Raw genomic sequence first — 24,080 nt, forward strand, 5'->3', positions numbered from 1 at the left:
CTCTGTGGCTTCAGAGCTGAAATATGCAACCGTTACCTACCCTCCCTGCTCTCTAGGAAGGGTTAAATTTCATGGAAAGAAGAGGTGTATCTTACAGTAAACTTAACGACTGCTTCCAGTGAAAATAAATATAATGCAGGATGTAACTCAGGATCAGTAATGTAATGTATGCACACAGTGACTGCACCAGCAGAATAGTGAGTGCAGCTCTGGAGCATAATACAGGATGTAACTCAGGGTCAGTAATGTAATGTATGTACACAGTGACTGCACCAGCAGAATAGTGAGTGCAGCTCTGGAGTATAATACAGGATGTAACTCAGGATCAGTAATGTAATGTATGTACACAGTGACTGCACCAGCAGAATAGTGAGTGCAGCTCTGGAGTATAATACAGGATGTAACTCAGGATCAGTAATGTAATGTATGTACACAGTGACTGCACCAGCAGAATAGTGAGTGCAGCTCTGGAGGATAATACAGGATGTAACTCAGGATCAGTAATGTAATGTATGTACACAGTGACTGCACCAGCAGAATAGTGAGTGCAGCTCTGGAGTATAATACAGGATGTAACTCAGGATCAGTAATGTAATGTATGTACACAGTGACTGCACCAGCAGAATAGTGAGTGCAGCTCTGGGGTGTAATACAGGATGTAACTCAGGATCAGTAATGTATGTACACAGTGACTGCACCAGCAGAATAGTGAGTGCAGCTCTGGGATATAATACAGGATGTAACTCAGGATCAGTAATGTAATGTATGTACACAGTGACTGCACCAGCAGAATAGTGAGTGCAGCTCTGGAGTATAATACAGGAGGTAACTCAGGATCAGTAATGTAATGTATGTACACAGTGACTGCACCAGCAGAATAGTGAGTGCAGCTCTGGAGGATAATACAGGATGTAACTCAGGGTCAGTAATGTAATGTATGTACACAGTGACTGCACCAGCAGAATAGTGAGTGCAGCTCTGGAGTATAATACAGGATGTAACTCAGGATCAGTAATGTATGTACACAGTGACTGCACCAGCAGAATAGTGAGTGCAGCTCTGGGGTGTAATACAGGATGTAACTCAGGATCAGTAATGTAATGTATGTACACAGTGACTGTACCAGCAGAAGAGTGAGTGCAGCTCTGGGATATAATACAGGATGTAACTCAGGATCAGTAATGTAATGTATGTGCACAGTGACTGCACCAGCAGAATAGTGAGTGCAGCTCTGGAGGATAATACAGGATGTAACTCAGGGTCAGTAATGTAATGTATGTACACAGTGACTGCACCAGCAGAATAGTGAGTGCAGCTCTGGAGTATAATACAGGGTGTAACTCAGGATCAGTAATGTAATGTATGTACACAGTGACTGCACCAGCAGAATAGTGAGTGCAGCTCTGGAGTATAATACAGGGTGTAACTCAGGATCAGTAATGTAATGTATGTACACAGTGACTGCACCAGCAGAATAGTGAGTGCAGCTCTGGAGTATAATACAGGATGTAACTCAGGGTCAGTAATGTAATGTATGTACACAGTGACTGCACCAGCAGAATAGTGAGCGCAGCTCTGGAGTATAATACAGGATGTAACTCAGGATCAGTAATGTAATGTATGTACACAGTGACTGCACCAGCAGAATAGTGAGTGCAGCTCTGGGGTATAATGCAGGATGTAACTCAGGACCAGTAATGTAATGTATGTACACAGTGACTGCACCAGCAGAATAGTGAGTGCAGCTCTGGAGTATAATACAGGATGTAACTCAGGATCAGTAATGTAATGTATGTACACAGTGACCGCACCAGCAAAATAGTGAGTGCAGCTCTGGGGTATAATGCAGGATGTAACTCAGGACCAGTAATGTAATGTATGTACACAGTGACTGCACCAGCAGAATAGTGAGTGCAGCTCTGGAGTATAATACAGGATGTAACTCAGGATCAGTAATGTAATGTATGTACACAGTGTCTGCACCAGCAGAATAGTGAGTGCAGCTCTGGAATATAATACAGGATGTAACTCAGGATCAGTAATGTAATGTATGTACACAGTGACTGCACCAGCAGAATAGTGAGTGCAGCTCTGGAGGATAATACAGTATGTAACTCAGGATCAGTAATGTAATGCATGTACACAGTGACTGCACCAGCAGAATAGTGAGTGCAGCTCTGGAGGATAATACAGGATGTAACTCAGGATCAGTAATGTAATGTATGTACACAGTGACTGCACCAGCAGAATAGTGAGTGCAGCTCTGGGGTATAATGCAGGATGTAACTCAGGACCAGTAATGTAATGTATGTACACAGTGACTGCACCAGCAGAATAGTGAGTGCAGCTCTGGAGTATAATACAGGATGTAACTCAGGATCAGTAATGTAATGTATGTACACAGTGACTGCACCAGCAGAATAGTGAGTGCAGCTCTGGGGTATAATGCAGGATGTAACTCAGGACCAGTAATGTAATGTATGTACACAGTGACTGCACCAGCAGAATACTGAGTGCAGCTCTGGAGTATAATACAGGATGTAACTCAGGATCAGTAATGTAATGTATGTACACAGTGTCTGCACCAGCAGAATAGTGAGTGCAGCTCTGGAATATAATACAGGATGTAACTCAGGATCAGTAATGTAATGTATGTACACAGTGACTGCACCAGCAGAATAGTGAGTGCAGCTCTGGAGGATAATACAGTATGTAACTCAGGATCAGTAATGTAATGCATGTACACAGTGACTGCACCAGCAGAATAATGAGTGCAGCTCTGGAGTATAATACAGGATATAACTCAGGATCAGTAATGTATTGTATGTACACAGTGACTGCACCAGCAGAATAGTGAGTGCAGCTCTGCAGTATAATACAGGATGTAACTCAGGATCAGTAATGTAATGTATGTACACAGTGACTGCGCCAGCAGAATAGAGAGTGCAGCTCTGGGGTATAATACAGGATGTAACTCAGGATCAGTAATGTAATGTATGTACACAGTGACTGCGCCAGCAGAATAGAGAGTGCAGCTCTGGGGTATAAAACAGGATGTAACTCAGGATCAGTAATGTAATGTATGTACACAGTGACTGCACCAGCAGAATAGTGAGTGCAGCTCTGGAGTATAATACAGGATGTAACTCAGGATCAGTAATGTAATGTATGTACACAGTGACTGCACCAGCAGAATAGTGAGTGCAGCTCTGCAGTATAATACAGGATGTAACTCAGGATCAGTAATGTATGTACACAGTGACTGCACCAGCAGAATAGTGAGTGCAGCTCTGGGGTATAATACAGGAGGTAACTCAGGATCAGTAATGTAATGTATGTACACAGTGACTGCACCAGCAGAATAGTGAGTGCAGCTCTGGAGTATAATACAGGATGTAACTCAGGATCAGTAATGTAATGTATGTACACAGTGACTGCACCAGCAGAATAGTGAGTGCAGCTCTGGAGTATAATACAGGATGTAACTCAGGATCAGTAATGTAATGTATGTACACAGTGACTGCACCAGCAGAATAGTGAGTGCAGCTCTGGAGTATAATACATGATGTAACTCAGGATCAGTAATGTATGTACACAGTGACTGCACCAGCAGAATAGTGAGTGCAGCTCTGGGGTATAATACAGGATGTAGCTCAGGATCAGTAATGTAATGTATGTACACAGTGACTGCACCAGCAGAATAGTGAGTGCAGCTCTGGGGTATAATACAGGATGTAACTCAGGATCAGTAATGTAATTTTGCGGCTTTTCTGCTACACATGAAGCTTTGGACTTTTTTTTCTTTAATATTATGATATTGTTTATTATCTTTTTCATCCTTTCTGTTGTTCTCTTTCTTCCATTGCTGTGTCCATATATACTTATTGACAAACACAATCATGAACTGCAAAAAGGGCTGTAACATTTCCCATTAGACTGAGCAGACGACATGGATGAGACAGAGGAAGAGTCGGGCAGACGTGTCGGCAGCACCGGGATCACAGGGATCCGATGCGTTTTTCTTGCGGATGACGTCGCTGCTCCTCATGTGAAGCAATAGACTGGTAGGGAAACAGGCAATGAATAATAGATCTCCGGCCCAGATCCACCACTAGAGGGAGCTCAGGAGCTTACTGTAGTCTCACAGAGATAATCTGCATACATCTTCTCCCATGGTGCATTGCTGGTTAGTCTCATTACAGCCAGTCGTCCCCTGCCAAAAACTTTATTGGGTGTGAAAGTTTTCTGGGAGTTGAATATTCCCCACTAAACTGGCAAAGCGCTTCTGAAGGAAGGGGATTGTGCTCACTAGTTGGGTGTTTTCTTAATTGCACTCACCTGATCGATGCGGCACGCTGCTTAATTTCATGCAATATTTCTGATTTTTGGGCCTCTGGATTTTTAGGTACAGTATATGGGTCACAAAATGTATCTCGTATGGCTCAGATGCTGCTTGACAGGCGGCCGACATCCATAATAATGTCACTAGTGATGACAAGGAGGCTGACATCGGCCGGGGCACGTCGTGGGGGGACAGCGCCTATACTGAGGATGGAAGCCGGGAGGTTGGGTCACGTGATCTGCATCTGAAACGTTGGACTGGCAAGATCTTGTATCAGCCACAAGACCACCAGGACCAACATGGCTTTCATATTCCGTTCTCATAGCGGTAGGAGGTCCACTCTCCTGATACACAAATCCCCTGCATGGACATACAAATAAACTCTGTCTGCAGCCGGCTCCCGAGCTCCCCCTAGTGGACGATTCCCCCACATAAAGAAATGGTTAATAATCACTAATGTGGATGGAACGAAGAGACAAGAACTGGTGCAAGAAGAGATGAAGGACAGAAGAAACGACAGCAGATCATGAGAGAAATCTTCTGTCTGTAGAAAATTAGTTAAAGATTTCCTTACATGAAAGTCGTAGATAAAACTCACCGCAAATTATAATGAGCAGCGCTGCAGCGATCAGCCCGATCATCATCAGCATCTGGGGATGAGAGTGACACATTGTAACAGAAGACAAGTCCTGGATCCATCAATATCCATCTCATACCTTGGTATAACCTCCCCTGAATCTGGAGTCTGCTCCCTCCAGCTCCGAGACGTCCACCTCTACAACTCTGTGCACATTGGCCTCCATAATCCTCACAACCTGGAGAAAGAAGACACGTGGAGGGGTGAGACAGAGGAGGAGCGGGACATGGCGGCACAGGAGGAGCAGGACGAGGCGAAACGGGAGGAATGGGATTAGGGGATACAAAAGGAGCGGGATGAGGTAATAAGGGAGGAGACTATACGGAAGGAGCGGGACGAGGCGATACGGGAGGAGACTATATGGGAGGAGCAGGAAGAGGCGATACAGGAGGAGACTATACGGGAGGAGTGGGACGAGGCGATACGGGAGGAGTGGGACAAAGCCTCACGGGAGGAGGGGGATGTGACGACAACAGGAGTGTGACGAGGCGGCATGGGAAAAGCAGGACGAGGCGAAACAGGAGGAATGGGATTAGGTGATACGAAAGGAGCGGGACAAGGCGATACGGGAGGAGCGGGACGAGGCCACACGGGAGGAGCGGGATGTTATGACACAACAGGAGCGGGATGAGGCGGCACGGGAGGAGCGGAATGAGGCGGCAAGTGAGGAGCGGGACGAGGCTGCATGGGACGAGGCCGCACGGGAGGAGCGGAACGAGGCGGCCTGGGTGGAGTGAGAATAGGCAGCACAGGAGGAGCGGGACGAGGCGAAGCGGGATGAAGTGATAAGGGAGGAGCAGGACGTCGAGGTGATACGGGAGGATCGGGATGAGGTGATACAGGAGGAACAGGATGAGGTGATATAGAGAGGAGCAGCACGAGGTAATACAGGGGGAGCAGGATGAGGTGATATAGAGAGGAGCAGCACGAGGTAATACAGGGGGAGCAGGATGAGGTGATATAGAGAGGAGCAGCAAGAGGTAATACAGGGGGAGCAGGATGAGGTGATATAGAGAGGAGCAGCACGAGGTAATACAGGGGGAGCAGGATGAGGTGATATAGAGAGGAGCAGCACGAGGTAATACAGGGGGAGCAGGATGAGGTGATATAGAGAGGAGCAGCACAAGGTAATACAGTGGGAGCAGGATGAGGTGATATAGAGAGGAGCAGCACAAGGTAATACAGGGGGAGCAGGATGAGGTGATATAGAGAGGAGCAGCACGAGGTAATACAGGGGGAGCAGGATGAGGTGATATAGAGAGGAGCAGCACGAGGTAATACAGGGGGAGCAGGATGAGGTGATATAGAGAGGAGCAGCACGAGGTAATACAGGGGGAGCAGGATGAGGTGATATAGAGAGGAGCAGCACGAGGTAATACAGGGGGAGCAGGATGAGGTGATATAGAGAGGAGCAGCACGAGGTAATACAGGGGGAGCAGGATGAGGTGATATAGAGAGGAGCAGCACGAGGTAATACGGGGGAGCAGGATGAGGTGATATAGAGAGGAGCAGCACGAGGCCACACGGGAGGAGCGGGATGTTATGACACAACAGGAGCGGGATGAGGCGGCACGGGAGGAGCGGAATGAGGCGGCAAGTGAGGAGCGGGACGAGGCTGCATGGGACGAGGCCGCACGGGAGGAGCGGAACGAGGCGGCCTGGGTGGAGTGAGAATAGGCAGCACAGGAGGAGCGGGACGAGGCGAAGCGGGATGAAGTGATAAGGGAGGAGCAGGACGTCGAGGTGATACGGGAGGATCGGGATGAGGTGATACAGGAGGAACAGGATGAGGTGATATAGAGAGGAGCAGCACGAGGTAATACAGGGGGAGCAGGATGAGGTGATATAGAGAGGAGCAGCACGAGGTAATACAGGGGGAGCAGGATGAGGTGATATAGAGAGGAGCAGCAAGAGGTAATACAGGGGGAGCAGGATGAGGTGATATAGAGAGGAGCAGCACGAGGTAATACAGGGGGAGCAGGATGAGGTGATATAGAGAGGAGCAGCACGAGGTAATACAGGGGGAGCAGGATGAGGTGATATAGAGAGGAGCAGCACGAGGTAATACAGTGGGAGCAGGATGAGGTGATATAGAGAGGAGCAGCACAAGGTAATACAGGGGGAGCAGGATGAGGTGATATAGAGAGGAGCAGCACGAGGTAATACAGGGGGAGCAGGATGAGGTGATATAGAGAGGAGCAGCACGAGGTAATACAGGGGGAGCAGGATGAGGTGATATAGAGAGGAGCAGCACGAGGTAATACAGGGGGAGCAGGATGAGGTGATATAGAGAGGAGCAGCACGAGGTAATACAGGGGGAGCAGGATGAGGTGATATAGAGAGGAGCAGCACGAGGTAATACAGGGGGAGCAGGATGAGGTGATATAGAGAGGAGCAGCACGAGGTAATACGGGGGAGCAGGATGAGGTGATAGAGAGGAGCAGCACGAGGTAATACAGGGGGAGCAGGATGAGGTGATATAGAGAGGAGCAGCACGAGGTAATACAGGAGGAACAGGATGAGGTGATATAGAGAGGAGCAGCACGAGGTAATACAGGAGGAACAGGATGAAAAGATACAGAAAGGAGCAGCACAAGGTAATACAGGGGGAACAGGATGAGGTGATATAGAGAGGAGCAGCACGAGGTAATACAGGGGGAGCAGGATGAGGCGATATAGAGAGGAGCAGCACGAGGTAATACAGGGGGAGCAGGATGAGGTGATATAGAGAGGAGCAGCACGAGGTAATACAGGGGGAGCAGGATGAGGTGATATAGAGAGGAGCAGCACGAGGTAATACAGGGGGAGCAGGATGAGGTGATATAGAGAGGAGCAGCACGAGGTAATACAGGGGGAGCAGGATGAGGTGATATAGAGAGGAGCAGCACGAGGTAATACGGGGGAGCAGGATGAGGTGATAGAGAGGAGCAGCACGAGGTAATACAGGGGGAGCAGGATGAGGTGATATAGAGAGGAGCAGCACGAGGTAATACAGGAGGAACAGGATGAGGTGATATAGAGAGGAGCAGCACGAGGTAATACAGGAGGAACAGGATGAAAAGATACAGAGAGGAGCAGCACAAGGTAATACAGGGGGAACAGGATGAGGTGATATAGAGAGGAGCAGCACGAGGTAATACAGGGGGAGCAGGATGAGGCGATATAGAGAGGAGCAGCACGAGGTAATACAGGGGGAGCAGGATGAGGTGATATAGAGAGGAGCAGCACGAGGTAATACAGGGGGAGCAGGATGAGGTGATATAGAGAGGAGCAGCACGAGGTAATACAGGGGGAACAGGATGAGGTGATATAGAGAGGAGCAGCACGAGGTAATACAGGGGGAGCAGGATGAGGTGATATAGAGAGGAGCAGCACGAGGTAATACAGGAGGAACAGGATGAAAAGATACAGAGAGGAGCAGCACGAGGTAATACAGGGGGAGCAGGATGAGGTGATATAGAGAGGAGCAGCACGAGGTAATACAGGGGGAGCAGGATGAGGTGATATAGAGAGGAGCAGCACGAGGTAATACAGTGGGAGCAGGATGAGGTGATATAGAGAGGAGCAGCACGAGGTAATACAGGGGGAGCAGGATGAGGTGATCTAGAGAGGAGCAGCACGAGGTAATACAGGGGGAGCAGGATGAGGTGATATAGAGAGGAGCAGCACGAGGTAATACAGGGGGAACAGGATGAGGTGATATAGAGAGGAGCAGCACGAGGTAATACAGGGGGAGCAGGATGAGGCGATATAGAGAGGAGCAGCACGAGGTAATACAGGGGGAGCAGGATGAGGTGATATAGAGAGGAGCAGCACGAGGTAATACAGGGGGAGCAGGATGGGGTGATATAGAGAGGAGCAGCACGAGGTAATACAGGGGGAGCAGGATGAGGTGATATAGAGAGGAGCAGCACGAGGTAATACAGGGGGAGCAGGATGAAAAGATACAGAGAGGATATAGATATGATGAGGACGTCTCTTGTGAGGGCAATGGCGGCCATACTGCCAGTCACCCAGCTTTCCAGGCGCAGATATAAAGAATGCCGGTACACTACTCGGTCCTTCGCTCTTATCCACCTCATCTATTTGCTCCTGTGTAAGTCTGATCCTTGGATCGGAGGGGACGTCGGCCTCTGGGGGGCTGTAACATGGAGCATATTGTGGAGAAGCTGGAGGAGACCTGGGACACGCGGGGTAAAGAGAACTGATAAAACAAAACGTTCTGATTTCCTCTATATTGACCTCCTCACGGTATGTACTTTTATATCTAAAATCAAAGCCGACATAGCAGGGGTGCAGAGATATCAAACGTGATTGGTTCCTGGTACAAGATGGGCACAATAGCCTCCACTACAGAGCAAGTCACCGATATTATCAGTGACACATGGTAGATGGGCCCGGGAACAGTCACCCACATCTAAGACTAATATGGCAGCTACAGGCAGGAGAGAATGTGGAGCAGAAGCCCACAGGGGTCACACATTCTCTTATGGAATTGTCTTGTAAGCAATTGTCTCACATGTGATTATCATGGATCGATGTACAATGATGGCGTCCAGTTTGCACTGGTCATCATCATCCCAAAACATGCACAGATCTGAAACACATGAGGTCTGTATTACGAGGTGCAGCAGAAGCAGTAGCTGGCGTGTCTACTATGATGTTCTGCAGCAGCTGATATATATAAAATTCTGTGTCATAGAAAAAGAAATTTCCCCCAAAAGTGATTTACATCAGTCTGGGATCTCAGGGTGTCTGCGGCGCGGCTTCTCATCGTTATTAGAGGACGGCCAGTATAATCATTGTCACTACTCTCCATAATCCGTCGTTAGTGATGATACAATGTATCCGTCCTCTCCTGCCACAGTGTGAGCAATGAGCGACTGCCCCTCCCCCGCCCGGTGAGGATCAATCAATACAAATACTGTAAAACATGTCGTATGTAGTAAGAGTGATCGGACTCTGGAGGCGTCACCTCCGCTCCGTGTACAACTACAAATCCCAGGATCTAAAAACGTGACAGATAATGACTGCGAGCCATAGACGGCGATGTCGCCCGCTGGGTGATCGGTGACAGATCTAGTGCTGCGCTGTGTAACTCACATGTGTCCGGCTATCTGCAGGCGACGTCCAGCTCTGCACCCGGATCCATACACAGAGATGACGGCCCCCCACCCTGCAGAGCCAGAAACGTCAGAAATCAGGGCAGACATCCAAGGAGCTGCAAAGACAGCGACGACTTCAGAAATGTATTAGGCTATGTGCACACGATGCGGACTTGCTGCAGATACGCAGCGGATTTTTCCGCGCAGATCCGCACTGTGATTTACAGTACAATGTAAATCAATAGAAAAAAAAAATACCTGTGCAGATGGTGCGGAAAAATCAGTGCGGAATTGCGGCGGATTTAAAAGAAGTGCATCACTTCTTTTGTGCGGATCTGCAGCGTTTCTGCACCCCTCCATAATAGAAATCCGCAGTGGTAAAATCCGCACAAAAACTGCGGCAAATCCGCAGCTGCAGATTCTGCCGGGAGATGCGGATTTTGTGCAGAAAATTCTGCACCACTTTTCCTACGTGTGCACATAGCCTTAGGCTACTTTCACACTAGCGTCGTTCGACGCATGTCGCAATGCGTCGTTTTGGAGAAAAAAACGCATCCTGCAAAGTTGCCCGCAGGATGCGTCTTTTCTCTATTGACTTTCATTAGCGATGCATTGCGACGGATTGCCACACGTCGCATCTGTCGTGTGAAGGATGCGTCGTGTTTTGGCGGACCGTAGGCACAAAAAAACGCTACATGTAACTTTTTTTGTGCCGACGGGCCGCCATTTCCGACCGCGCATGCGCGGCCGAAACTCCAGCCCTTTCCTCCCAGCACCTCACAATGGGGCAGCGGATGCGTTGTAAAACTGCATCCGCTGCCCACGTTGTGCTTTTATTTCACAGCATGCGTCGGCCCGACGCACTGCGACGGGCCCGTACCGACGCTAGTGTGAAAGTAGCCTTAACGTATAATATTAAAGTTCTCCTATTGATCTTTGCAAAGGGATCCAAAACTGTTCTCCGATTAAATCCATAGTACCCTATATTGCAGATTATAAGATTCACCCCAAATTTTGTGGAGGAACATAGGAAAAAAAATGTTTTTAATAAAATTATGGTGGTGGTGGCTTTGGAGCAGGGTCCAAGGAGGACAGGGGCGCTGCTGCAGGAAACTGCAGGCGGCAGTAGTGGTACGATGCTGCGGGCCCCAGGCTAGAAGTAGGGGGGTGGTTAGAGGATGCAGCGGGCCCCAAGCTTTCACAAAATGCCACTGGAGCCCCCGCACTTCCCATGGTTTTCAAAACAGTAGACTTATGGAGAATGAAACCTGGAAGCGGCGCATCCCCCCCGGTAAGTGACGTTTGGATTATAAGACGCACCCTGTTGTGAAATTGGATTCTGGGCTCCCCCGGTGGCCACTGGTGGAATTGAACTTGTGTGCATCATCCTCTCTGTTCACCTGTTCCCATCAGGATGTGGGAGTCTCTATATAACCTTGCTCCTCTGTCAGTTTCATGCCGGTCAACAATGTAATCAGAAGCCTTTCTTTGCATGTTCCTGCTACTAGACAACTCCCAGCTAAGTTGGACTTTCGTCCTTGTTTGTTTTTGCATTTTGTTCCAGTTCACAGCTGCTGTTTCGTTACTGTGTCTGGAAAGCTCTTGTGATCTGAAATTGCCACTCTGGTGTTATGAGTTAATACTAGAGTCTTAAAGTAATTTCTGGATGGTGTTTTGATAGGGTTTTCAGCTGACCATGAAAGTGCCCTTTCTGTCTTCCTGCTATCTAGTAAGCGGACCTCGATTTTGCTAAACCTATTTTCATACTTCGTTTGTCATTTCATCTAAAATCACCGCCAATATATGTGGGGGCCTCTGTCTGCCTTTTGGGGAAATTTCTCTAGAGGTGAGCCAGGACTGTATTTTCCTCTGCTAGGATTAGTTAGTCCTCCGGCTGGCGCTGGGCGTCTAGGGATAAAACGTAGGCACGCTACCCGGCCACTGTTAATTGTGCGGCAGGTTTAGTTCATGGTCAGTTTAGATTCCATCTTCCAAGAGCTAGTTCTTATATATGCTGGGCTATGTTCTCTCGCCATTGAGAATCATGACAGTTTGACCGGACTTAAAGGGTTAAATTATTGGCTGAGAAAGGAGAGAAAAAAGAAGTCTGCTGAAAATTTTTTTTTTTTTTTTCTCTAGTTCTGAGTGTGCTCATAATTGAATCACTTGCTAGTCTGCCTATACTGCAGCCTTCCTCTCTTTCTCTCCTTCTAATCCTTGAATGGCTCTGTGTTCACCTGTTTGAAATGGATCTTCAGAGTGTAGCTACAGGTTTGAATAATCTCGCCACGAAGGTACAAAATTTGCAAGATTTTGTTGTTCATGCACCTATGTCTGAACCTAGAATTCCTTTGCCTGAATTTTTTTCAGGGAATAGATCTTGCTTTCAAAATTTTAAAAATAATTGCAAATTGTTTTTGTCCCTGAAGTCTCGCTCTGCCGGAGATCCTGCACAGCAGGTCAGGATTGTAATTTCCTTGCTCCGGGGCGACCCTCAAGATTGGGCTTTTGCATTGACACCAGGGGATCCTGCGTTGCTCAATGTGGATGCGTTTTTTTCCCCTCTTCCATCGAGATGGATCCTGTCAAGGTTCAGGCTATTTGTGATTGGACGCAACCCTCTTCTCTTAAGAGTCTTCAGAAATTTTTGGGCTTTGCTAACTTTTATCGTCGATTTATTGCTGGTTTTTCTGATGTTGTTAAACCATTGAGTGATTTGACTAAGAAGGGTGCTGATGTTGCTGATTGGTCCCCTGATGCTGTGGAGGCCTTTCGGGAGCTTAAGCGCCGCTTTTCTTCCGCCCCTGTGTTGCGTCAGCCTGATGTTGCTCTTCCTTTTCAGGTTGAGGTCGACGCTTCTGAAATCGGAGCTGGGGCGGTGTTGTCGCAGAGAAGTTCCGACTGCCCCGTGATGAGACCTTGTGCTTTTTTTTCCCGTAAATTTTCGCCCGCCGAGCGGAATTATGATATTGGGAATCGGGAGCTTTTGGCCATGAAGTGGGCTTTTGAGGAGTGGCGTCACTGGCTTGAGGGGGCCAGACATCAGGTGGTGGTATTGACTGACCACAAAAATTTAATTTACCTTGAGTCTGCCAGGCGCCTGAATCCTAGACAGGCGCGCTGGTCGTTGTTTTTCTCTCGGTTTAATTTTGTGGTGTCTTACCTACCGGGTTCTAAGAATGTTAAGGCGGATGCCCTTTCTAGGAGTTTTGAGCCTGACTCCCCCACAGGTATCCTTAAAGATGGAGTGATATTGTCTGCCGTTTCTCCAGACCTGCGGCGGGCCTTGCAGGAGTTTCAGGCGGATAGACCTGATCGTTGCCCACCTGGTAGACTGTTTGTTCCTGATGATTGGACCAGTAGAGTCATCTCTGAGGTTCATTCTTCTGCGTTGGCAGGTCATCCTGGAATCTTTGGTACCAGGGATTTGGTGGCAAGGTCCTTCTGGTGGCCTTCCCTGTCACGAGATGTGCGAGGCTTTGTGCAGTCTTGTGACGTTTGTGCTCGGGCCAAGCCTTGTTGTTCTCGGGCTAGTGGATTGTTGTTGCCCTTGCCTATTCCGAAGAGGCCTTGGACGCACATCTCGATGGATTTTATTTCGGATCTGCCTGTTTCTCAGAAGATGTCTGTCATCTGGGTGGTGTGTGACCGTTTCTCTAAGATGGTCCATTTGGTTCCCTTGCCTAAGTTGCCTTCTTCTTCCGAGTTGGTTCCTCTGTTTTTTCAAAATGTTGTTCGTTTGCATGGTATTCCGGAGAATATCGTTTCTGACAGAGGGACCCAATTCGTGTCTAGAATTTGGCGGGCATTCTGTGCTAGGATGGGCATAGATTTGTCTTTTTCGTCTGCTTTCCATCCTCAGACTAATGGCCAGACCGAGCGGACGAATCAGACCTTGGAGACATATTTGAGGTGTTTTGTGTCTGCGGATCAGGATGATTGGGTTGCTTTTTTGCCATTGGCGGAGTTCGCCCTCAATAATCGGGCCAGCTCTGCCACCTTGGTGTCCCCGTTTTCCTGTAATTCGGGGTTTCATCCTCGATTTTCCTCCGGTCAGGTGGAATCTTCGGATTGTCCTGGAGTGGATGCTGTGGTGGAGAGGTTGCATCAGATTTGGGGGCAGGTAGTGGATAATTTGAAGTTGTCCCAGGAGAAGACTCAGCTTTTTGCCAACCGCCGTCGTCGTGTTGGTCCTCGGCTTTGTGTTGGGGACTTGGTGTGGTTGTCTTCTCGTTTTGTCCCTATGAGGGTTTCTTCTCCTAAGTTTAAGCCTCGGTTCATCGGCCCGTACAAGATATTGGAGATTCTTAACCCTGTGTCCTTCCGTTTGGACCTCCCTGCATCTTTTTCTATTCATAATGTTTTTCATCGGTCATTATTGCGCAGGTATGAGGTACCGGTTGTGCCTTCCGTTGAGCCTCCTGCTCCGGTGTTGGTTGAGGGTGAGTTGGAGTACGTTGTGGAAAAGATCTTAGACTCCCGTGTTTCCAGACGGAAACTCCAGTATCTGGTCAAATGGAAGGGATACGGTCAGGAGGATAATTCTTGGGTGACTGCCTCTGATGTTCATGCCTCCGATCTTGTCCGTGCCTTTCATAGGGCTCATCCTGATCGCCCTGGTGGTTCTGGTGAGGGTTCGGTGCCCCCTCCTTGAGGGGGGGGTACTGTTGTGAAATTGGATTCTGGGCTCCCCCGGTGGCCACTGGTGGAATTGAACTTGTGTGCATCATCCTCTCTGTTCACCTGTTCCCATCAGGATGTGGGAGTCTCTATATAACCTTGCTCCTCTGTCAGTTTCATGCCGGTCAACAATGTAATCAGAAGCCTTTCTTTGCATGTTCCTGCTACTAGACAACTCCCAGCTAAGTTGGACTTTCGTCCTTGTTTGTTTTTGCATTTTGTTCCAGTTCACAGCTGCTGTTTCGTTACTGTGTCTGGAAAGCTCTTGTGATCTGAAATTGCCACTCTGGTGTTATGAGTTAATACTAGAGTCTTAAAGTAATTTCTGGATGGTGTTTTGATAGGGTTTTCAGCTGACCATGAAAGTGCCCTTTCTGTCTTCCTGCTATCTAGTAAGCGGACCTCGATTTTGCTAAACCTATTTTCATACTTCGTTTGTCATTTCATCTAAAATCACCGCCAATATATGTGGGGGCCTCTGTCTGCCTTTTGGGGAAATTTCTCTAGAGGTGAGCCAGGACTGTATTTTCCTCTGCTAGGATTAGTTAGTCCTCCGGCTGGCGCTGGGCGTCTAGGGATAAAACGTAGGCACGCTACCCGGCCACTGTTAATTGTGCGGCAGGTTTAGTTCATGGTCAGTTTAGATTCCATCTTCCAAGAGCTAGTTCTTATATATGCTGGGCTATGTTCTCTCGCCATTGAGAATCATGACAGCACCCCACCGCAAATTTCCCCTAAAATTTTTTGGGAAAAAATGTATTTTATAATGTGAGAAATATGGTATATTGTTATGGGATTCAGGGGGCCTCAAGTCTCCTGTACTATCTGATATAGCAGTATAGTTACATGATAAAATGATTTCAGCCTGCATCCACCACTAGGGGGAGCTCCCTGTATACAGAGATACATGATAAGATCCTGTCTGCAGCCACCACTAGGGGGAGCTCCCTGTATACAGAGATACATGATAAGATCCTGTCTGCAGGCACCACTAGGGGGAGCTCCCTGTATACAGAGATACATGATAAGATCCTGTCTGCAGGCACCACTAGGGGGAGCTCCCTGTATACAGAGATACATGATAAGATCCTGTCTGCAGTCACCACTAGGGGGAGCTCCCTGTATACAGAGCTACATGATAAGATCCTGTCTGCAGTCACCACTAGGGGGAGCTCCCTGTATACAGAGCTACATGATAAGATCCTGTCTGCAGTCACCACTAGGGGGAGCTCCCTGTATACAGAGATACATGATAAGATTCTGTCTGCAGTCACCACTAAGGGGAGCTCCCTGTATACAGAGATACATGATAAGATTCTGTCTGCAGTCACCACTAGGGGGAGCTCCCTATATACAGAGATACATGATAAGATCCTGTCTGCAGCCACCACTAGGGGGAGCTCCCTGTATACAGAGATACATGATAAGATCCTGTCTGCAGCCACCACTAGGGGGAGCTCCCTGTATACAGAGATACATGATAGGATTCTGTCTGCAGCCACCACTAGGGGGAGCTCCCTGTATACAGAGATACATGATACGATCCTGTCTGCAGCCACCACTAGGGGGAGCTCCCTGTATACAGAGATACATGATAAGATCCTGTCTGCAGCCACCACTAGGGGGAGCTCCCTGTATACAGAGATACATGATAAGATCCTGTCTGCAGGCACAGTAAAGGTGATATTTACAGGAGGAGGTGGTACATTGCACCAGGAGAAAGAACAGAAAACAAGGCAACAAATCAATAACTACAGAAGAAATAGAATTTATTGTGGGGGCAGCAGACGATGGGGTCAGCGGTGTTTCCCGTAGCGGTTGAACCTTTTGTACAAGTAGCTGATCCTTTTGTTCAGTTTGTGTCTCTCATCAAAGAACATGCGACTTCCGATCATCATCTTCTTCCTGATGCACCTCTGCAGCTCGTTCCCCCGCCAGCCCCGGAGCCAGGGGGGGCCGACGATCAGATGTTTGGGGTGCGCTTTAAAATCACCTGGAATTTATATGATAAAACATCAGATCGAATCTTTGAGACACTTCGTTCTAATTCCTGGTTCCCTCCACATCACCTTTTTTTTTTTTCTTTTCTACCTTACTCATTTCTTCTCGTCCTCGGAGATGTGTTACTGAGCGATATAGTAATTTTGTAATAGTAAATACAGTGGCATGTAAAAGTCTGTGCACCTCTGGGCAAAACTACTGTTATTGTGAACAGCTAAGTGAGTGGAAGATGAAATGATCTCTGAAGGTCTAAAAGGTAAAAGATGACACACTTCCTTTGTGTTTTAGGCAAAAATTAAAAAATAAAGTACAGTATATATAGTCATTTTTCACCAACTTTGGTGTTTCCAATTTTGAGTTTCCGTTTTTCACTCCCCTTCTTCCCAGAGCCATAACATTTTTATTTTTCCATCAATATGGCCATGTGAGGGCTTGTTTTTTGCGGGACACGTTTTACTTTTGAACGACACCATTAGTTTTACCATATCATGTACTGGTAAACTGGAAAACAAAAATCTAAGTGAGGTAAAATTACAAAAAACCTGCAATTCCACAATAGTTTTGCTTTTTAAAAAAATAATAACAGGATTTTCTGAGACCAGTAGCGTCTTCATTTTTCAGGATCTGGGGCTGGGTGAGGGCCTATTTTTTTGCACACCGAGTTGATATTTTTATTGATACTATTTGGGTGTAGATACACTGTTTTGATCGCCTGTTATTGCAAGGTTGCAGCAACCAAAACACATAATTTTGGCGTTTTTATTTTTTTTCTTGTTATGCCTTTTATTGATTGGATTAATTGGTTTTATATTTTGATAGATCGGACATTTCTGAACACAGCAAAACAATGTGTATTTTTAATTTTTAATGGGGCAAAAATCAGGTGATTTGAAGTTTTATATGTTCTTAAAAACATTTTTCTTTTTACTTGCTTCAATAGTCTACTCCTTAGGAGACTTGAAGCTGCGATCATCCGATCGCTTGTGCTACACATAGCAGGGCTTCAGCCCTGCTCTGTGTAGCAGAATTGCTCATGTGCTATGAACGCCAGCCACAGGCCCACGTTCATTTGACAGGCGCGCTGATAGGCGCCACTTTTACCCAGTGGTCAAAGCTAGTATTGCAAAGCAATTACTTAAAGGGGTATTTCCATCTCAGACAAGTATAGCAAATCCCAAGGATATTCCATACATATCTGCCGGGTGCGAGTCCACATTTCTGAAGAACAGGGTGCTATTTTACATCACCAGGAACGTAGCCCTGGCGGCAGATTCGCTGCTCTCTCCATTCACTTCTATGGGAGTTTTTAATAAAAAAAAAAATATCTAAATCCTTTCATGGCATTTTTTTAGAGCTCCCATTAAAGTGAATGGAGAGAGCTACAAGGTCACAGTTCACAGGGCCCCCCACGCGAGAGGTGCGAGGCTCAGAGCAGCTGTTTTGAGAACGAGGACATGCACAACTGTTTCTACCCATTTCTATAGGAATTCTAATAATTGGCGAGTACGCTTCTTTTCTGCCAAATGTCAGAATTCCCATAGAAGAGAACTGAGAAAGCTGCAGGAATGTCTCTCTATTCCTAGGAGCGCATTCCAGGAGAGAAGCAGCGGTTCCCAAGTCAGTACCCTCAGTTTTCCTAAGGATCAAGATTAGGGGTGAGCGGTCCCGTGGATGTTCGGGTTCATCAGATTCAAGTGAACTTTTGTCCAAACTTCAGGTCGGGGACCAGAACTCTACCCGAACCCCACAGAACTCAATGGAACCTGAACTTTAGTTCAGAGATCAGCAGTGGCACTTGGTGTCCATTACGAACTCTAAACTTTATAGTTCGGGTCTGCACATCTCTGCTGATGATCTACATTTTGGAGACCACCCATTTCTTTCACCACGTATCCTTGACTTACCCAGAATCCCGATATTATCATACACCCCAAACTGCGCTCTCTTTTGGTTCCAGCGGTCTACATTCTTTGGCTGCGGCAAACCGCTCCGATTCAGGGCGAGACTGCGGCTCCCTACAAGACACAGCGGAGAAAGAAAGGTCACACGGCCACATAATAAAATCCATAAATATCTGATTGCTGCAGCTCTATTTGGTCTACTCTTGTATGCAGCCGACACAGACCACCACAACCTGCAAACGGGATCAGCGGACCCCATTCTCCTGGTCATGCTTGGACGGCCCCTTAAATGCTGCGATCCCCCAAGTTAAAGAAAAAAAGAACAAAAAACCTTATACTCCAACTCCCACAATGGTGCAGCTCCAGCAATGTCAGTGCCAGGACTTGTGGGGCTTGTGACAGTGTTAAGTCACATGACTGCTGCAGCCAATCAGCAGGTGCTAGTGGGCTGCTTAGTTCATACTTCCCTTGGTAAACACTTAGGCCCCGTGCACACGCTGCGGAATCTGCTGCGTTTTTTTTCGCTGCGGAATTGGAAAATCCGCAGTGCAAAACCACTGCGGTTTTCCCTGCAGTTTCTTCTGCGGATTCCTCTGCGGGTTTTCAACAGCACTTTCCTATTGGTGCATGTTGAAAACCGCTGCGGAATCCGCAGAAAGAAGTGACATGGTCCTTCTTTTTTTCCGCAGCAATTCCGTGCGGCTTTTTCTGCATCGTGGGCACTGCGGTTTTGGTTTTCCATACGGTAACATGGTACTGTACACCGCATGGAAAACTGCTGCGGATCCGCAGCGTCGGATCCGCAGCGTGTGCACATACCCTTAGAGAACTGCAGACAATCAGCGTCTACCGACTGGCTGCAGCGCTCACGTAACATGTCATCAGAGTGCTTGGAGACCTGGTGCCAACATTGATGGAGCAGCTTAGTCTACGTTCACATTTGCGGTCTGCGCCACAGCGTCGGGCGCCGCAGCGTCGCCGCATGCGTCATGCGCCCCTATATTTAACATGGGGGTGCATGGACATGCGTCGCACTTGCGTTTTGCGCCACATGCGTCACTGCGGCGCACGCGTCCGGGCGCAGAGGACGCAACAAGTTGCATTTTTGCTGCGTCCAAAATCAATCAAATAAAGGACGCATGCGGCGCAAAACGCAGCGTTGTGCATGCGTTTTACTGCGTTTTAGTTTGCGTTGTGCGTTGCGGCGCCGACGCTGCGGCGCACAACGCAAATGTGAACGTAGCCTTAGTGTTATCCTGGGGGTCAGTATGATTTCTGCGATCCTAGATGTATAAAAATGTTTTTTAAATTTTGCTCCTCTAAAAAAAAAAAAACAAAAAAAATAAAAAAAAAATTTTAAAGTTAGTTTATGTCGCAATAATCTGAGACCCAGAATTTTTTCGATAATTAAGACTTGTTTTGTGGACAGAGCCTTAGTTTTTATCAGTACCATTTTGCGGCACATATAACTTTTTGGTTGATATTTTTTCTCAATTGTTTTTTTTTTTTTTTGGGGGGGGGGGGGGGGGTGCAGTAAAAACCACTTGGGTGCCACATCACTATTGATCACAGCATCCAAGAGGGCAAACAGCAGCGATGTGAGGTCACTCCGATCACTGCAGATACAGCCGGGCCCTGCCATATACAGAGCTGACTCAGTTTCTGGGTCCCCTCTATACATTGGCACCTGACTGTATGTACCTATATGTTACATGCTGGGAAGGGATTAATCCCGACTGGCAGGTGTGTATACAACGTGACTAAAAGGAGATGTGGCTGCACACGTTATGCTGTTGTTTAAAGGGGTGTTCTATTCTGATAACGCTATGAAATACCATGTCAATATGCCATAATATTATGATTAGTAGAGGAGGGTCTGACTTTTCGGACCCCTGCAGATCCTGAAAATGAAGGGAGTGAGATCTCAGCAGCATTGTCATTCACAGCAGCACTCACTCGCCCTGTGGTCCCACTGATGAAGTGATAATATCTCTATACAAACCATTGACCTTATTCCGCCATATTGCTTCCTGAAAAACTTACCTAAAGAAAATGAGCGGGACGATTGCGACACCAGGGATCCGCTCCCCCAGAGCAGCCGCGTCACAGCCCACATCTGTAACGACAAATGACTAATGGTTACGGGATCGTGAGACCTGACGAGGCAGCAGAATGCAAGAGAAGAAAGATTTACCTCCCTCCTCTGTGACCAAATGAGACCTCGAAGATCGGTCACACAACTTGAAAATCAAGCAAGTAAAAAACATAAAAAAGTAAAAAAATCCAACAGCAGTAAGTGTAGTGTCGGCAAAGCTGTACAATTTTCATTATGATGATGATTAAAATTCATTTTTACGGACATGGGGGAAAAAGGCCTCTAACAACTTCCTTAATTTTTTTGCTTTTCTCCTCGCCTTCCAAGAGACATAACATAGTTTGTTTGTCCACCAACATAACCGTACGAGGGCTTGTGTTTCATGTGACGACTTTGTAATGTCACCAACTTACCATAAATAGTAGCACCTAAACCAAAACATTCTTTGCAGGGCAGCAACTCCACTATTGATCTTAGGTTTTGTTTTTATATCGTTCACTGCGAGGTACAAATAATCTAATCAAGTTTTTATTTTGCAGATCAGTTCGATTATGGTTATACCAAATTTACAGATCTTTATTTTGGTTTTTTTAAGACAGACTCATAACACTTATTTTTGTCCATTGAAGTAGCTGTGTGTGAGCTAGTTCTTTTACAGGAACAGTTGTCATTTTAATTCGGAACCATTTAGGGATATATATATATATATTCTTTTTGAGTACTTTTAGGCTGTGTGCACATGTTCAGGATTTTTTGTGTTTTTTTCGCTATAAAAACTAGATAAACACGCTTTAAAAACGCATACATATGCATCCCATCATTTATAATGCATTCCGCAATTTTTGTGCATATGTTGCGTCATCGCGGTAAAAAACGCAGCATGTTCATTAATTTTGCAGATTTTTTGTGGATTTCCCACTATATTATTGCATTGGGAACCTCTGGAAAAAAAAACGCAAAAAATCTGCAAAAACAAAAAGTGCAAAAAAAGCAAAAAAAACCACGCATGCGGATTTCTTGCAGAAAATGTCTGGTTTTGTTCAGGAAATTTCTGCAAGAAATCCCGACGTGTGCACATAGCCTACGTCTTTTTTGGGGTAAGGAGGAGGCAAGATGAATAAAAAATGGCAATTCTGGTGTTATTTCTTTTTTTTTCAGAATGCAGGACAAGTAGCATGATAATTTATTAGATACAAAAAAGATGCGGCACTCAACCGTTTTTGCAGTGAAGATGTCTTTATTAAACCATTACAAGTTTTAACATAAACAGTCCATGGGAGCGGCAGGCGTGCAGAGGGATGCGGGGAAAACAAGGTGGACGACGGCCGTTTCGCGCGGTGTGCGCTTCAACGAGTCCAGGAGCTGTAATGGTTTAATAAAGACGTTTTCACTGCAAAAAAGGGTGAGTGCCGCATGTTTTTGTATCTATGCAAGATTCTTTGGACTGATAAATGCTGAGCACCAGTGCCCTTTGGTTTTTTTGCAACGCTGTTTACTGGTTTTTATGTGGATCTGGGTTTTTGAGGGTACAAGTTTCCCTGGTGCCGTTCGTTCATTTTTCTTCCACGAAGCATGATAATTTATTAGCATGCATTTTCATGGATACAGAGATGCCAAATATATTTTCATTATTATTTAGAGTCACATTCTTGACGACTTCTTGGGTAAGTAGATTTTAGCATCCAGTTTACAATTATGCTAATGGCTATATATATATATATATATATATATATATATATATATATATATATATATTTTTTTTTTTTTTTTAAAGCACCCCTGCAAACAACTAAAAAGGAAAACAAATGTGTTTTCATGATGGCACACCACAAACCTTGTGTAGTGTGCACATATATCACAAGATGTCACCTTCTGACACTTATGTGCAGGGATTTTCCCAGCCCCCCGCCAGTCTCTGTTCCATCAGCCAATCACAGGCTTCACTACAGAGGTCCCGTGTGCCGTGACAGGAGCCAGCAGTATTGGGTCCAGCCGAGGAGCAGCGACGCCGATATTTGGGGGATTTGATTTGCTTTTATTTCCTTTCCACATAAAACTGTTGTGGAAAAACATAGAAACAAAAATACATCCGCACCCAGTCCGGGGTGAATTTACTGGTGAATTTGAAAATCCGCCCCCTGAGAACTGACCCTAATCCTGCACATGGGCGACGCACTTTATATTAGAAATCAACAGGAAGAGTCTTCAAAACTGTGTTGTTTTTTTAAAAATTTTTCGGGGTGGACTTGCTGCAAAAACTCCGCAAGAACATCGCTTGACAAGACTGCGGGGTCAGAGGACACCGGGGCCTGTCTGTAACCATGGAGACACATAGGTCTGCGGAGGAGCTGCGCGCACAAAACGGCAGCAGAATTGTAAATCGCTTCACTTCTTATTGTATTATTAATATTACACAATGGGCTGCAAACTGTGGAGCTACAGCTGCCAGCAGGCTGTTAGTGCATGCTGGGAGTTGTAGTCCCACAATTACAGTAGAACCGGTCAACTGTGTAATAATAACAATAAAAGAACATAATATCCTATAAGAGCGGAGGCTACAACCTCCATCCCCAGTCCCAGAAATGTCCCCGCAACACGCCGCTACCTCTGCCTGTCACTCGTTTCTCATGGAAGTCGCCATCTTACCTTCCCAAGATGCACCGGGACTTCGAAGCCACGCCCATCCTTCAGTGGAGCGCTGTAATGACGTCACAGCTGCGGAAGGAAAACCGTATGTAACCACGCCTCCTGCCGCTGATTGGCCAATCACTCTGTCCATCGAGAGTTGCAGCGCCGAGTGACGTCAGCAGTCCACGCCCCTCCAGTCATGTGATATTTATAAAGTAGTCACTCACTGCAGAGAGTGTGTGGTGGTCACGTAGCTCCTGTTCCCATGTGTGGCCCCTTGTAATAGACTATGTGGCGGACCAGTGTAATGTCCCTGCACCAAGTGCCCATAATTTTGAGCCTCCCAGACTCATCTTTGCTTTTGCTCCTTTTTCTTCTAATTTTGTGAGTTTTTAGGCTTTTCTCATGTTTTTTTCTGATTTATCATATGCAACTTAAAAAGTTGCAAAATAATTTACTCCGATTTACTCCAGTCGTCCCCCACAGGGATTTTAGTTATATAAATTTTTTTGCCACATTTTGCAACACTTATTTTTTTTGTGTGATAAAATGGACGCAAAAATAAAGGCATTTGCGTAAAATCCATGGCACCTGAGCCACGTAGAAGGATTATTATTATTATAGCGCCATTTATTCCATGGCGCTTTACATGTGAGGAGGGGTGTACATAATAACAACAGGTACAATAATT

At 46.5% G+C, this 24,080-nt stretch overlaps 1 protein-coding gene and 1 long non-coding RNA gene across 3 annotated transcripts; both read right to left on the reverse strand.

Moving 5' to 3' along the window:
* Positions 1-4,896: 4,896 nt before the first annotated feature.
* Positions 4,897-10,178, reverse strand: LOC143767552 (uncharacterized). The gene is made up of 4 exons (XR_013213725.1): positions 10,083-10,178; positions 9,057-9,159; positions 5,059-5,157; positions 4,897-4,992 (listed from the first exon to the last, which is right to left on the reverse strand). It is a non-coding gene; the product is annotated as an uncharacterized LOC143767552 (long non-coding RNA).
* Positions 10,179-16,516: 6,338 nt separating this feature from the next.
* On the reverse strand, positions 16,517-23,480 carry MRPL51 (mitochondrial ribosomal protein L51). 2 transcript variants are annotated; one of them, XM_077258238.1, is made up of 4 exons: positions 23,408-23,480; positions 20,710-20,782; positions 18,670-18,780; positions 16,517-16,757 (listed from the first exon to the last, which is right to left on the reverse strand). In XM_077258238.1, the coding sequence occupies exons 2-4, from the start codon at positions 20,780-20,782 to the stop codon at positions 16,561-16,563; spliced, it is 381 nt and encodes a 126-aa protein (XP_077114353.1). In that variant the 5' UTR covers positions 23,408-23,480; the 3' UTR covers positions 16,517-16,560. The 2 variants fall into 2 exon arrangements, with proteins under 2 accessions (XP_077114353.1, XP_077114354.1); XM_077258239.1 differs by lacking the exon at positions 23,408-23,480 and adding an exon at positions 23,367-23,404.
* Between the last annotated feature and the right edge of the window lie 600 nt (positions 23,481-24,080).

This window comes from Ranitomeya variabilis, chromosome 4 (assembly GCF_051348905.1).
Source record: "Ranitomeya variabilis isolate aRanVar5 chromosome 4, aRanVar5.hap1, whole genome shotgun sequence".
NCBI classification, from domain to species: Eukaryota; Metazoa; Chordata; class Amphibia; order Anura; family Dendrobatidae; genus Ranitomeya; species Ranitomeya variabilis.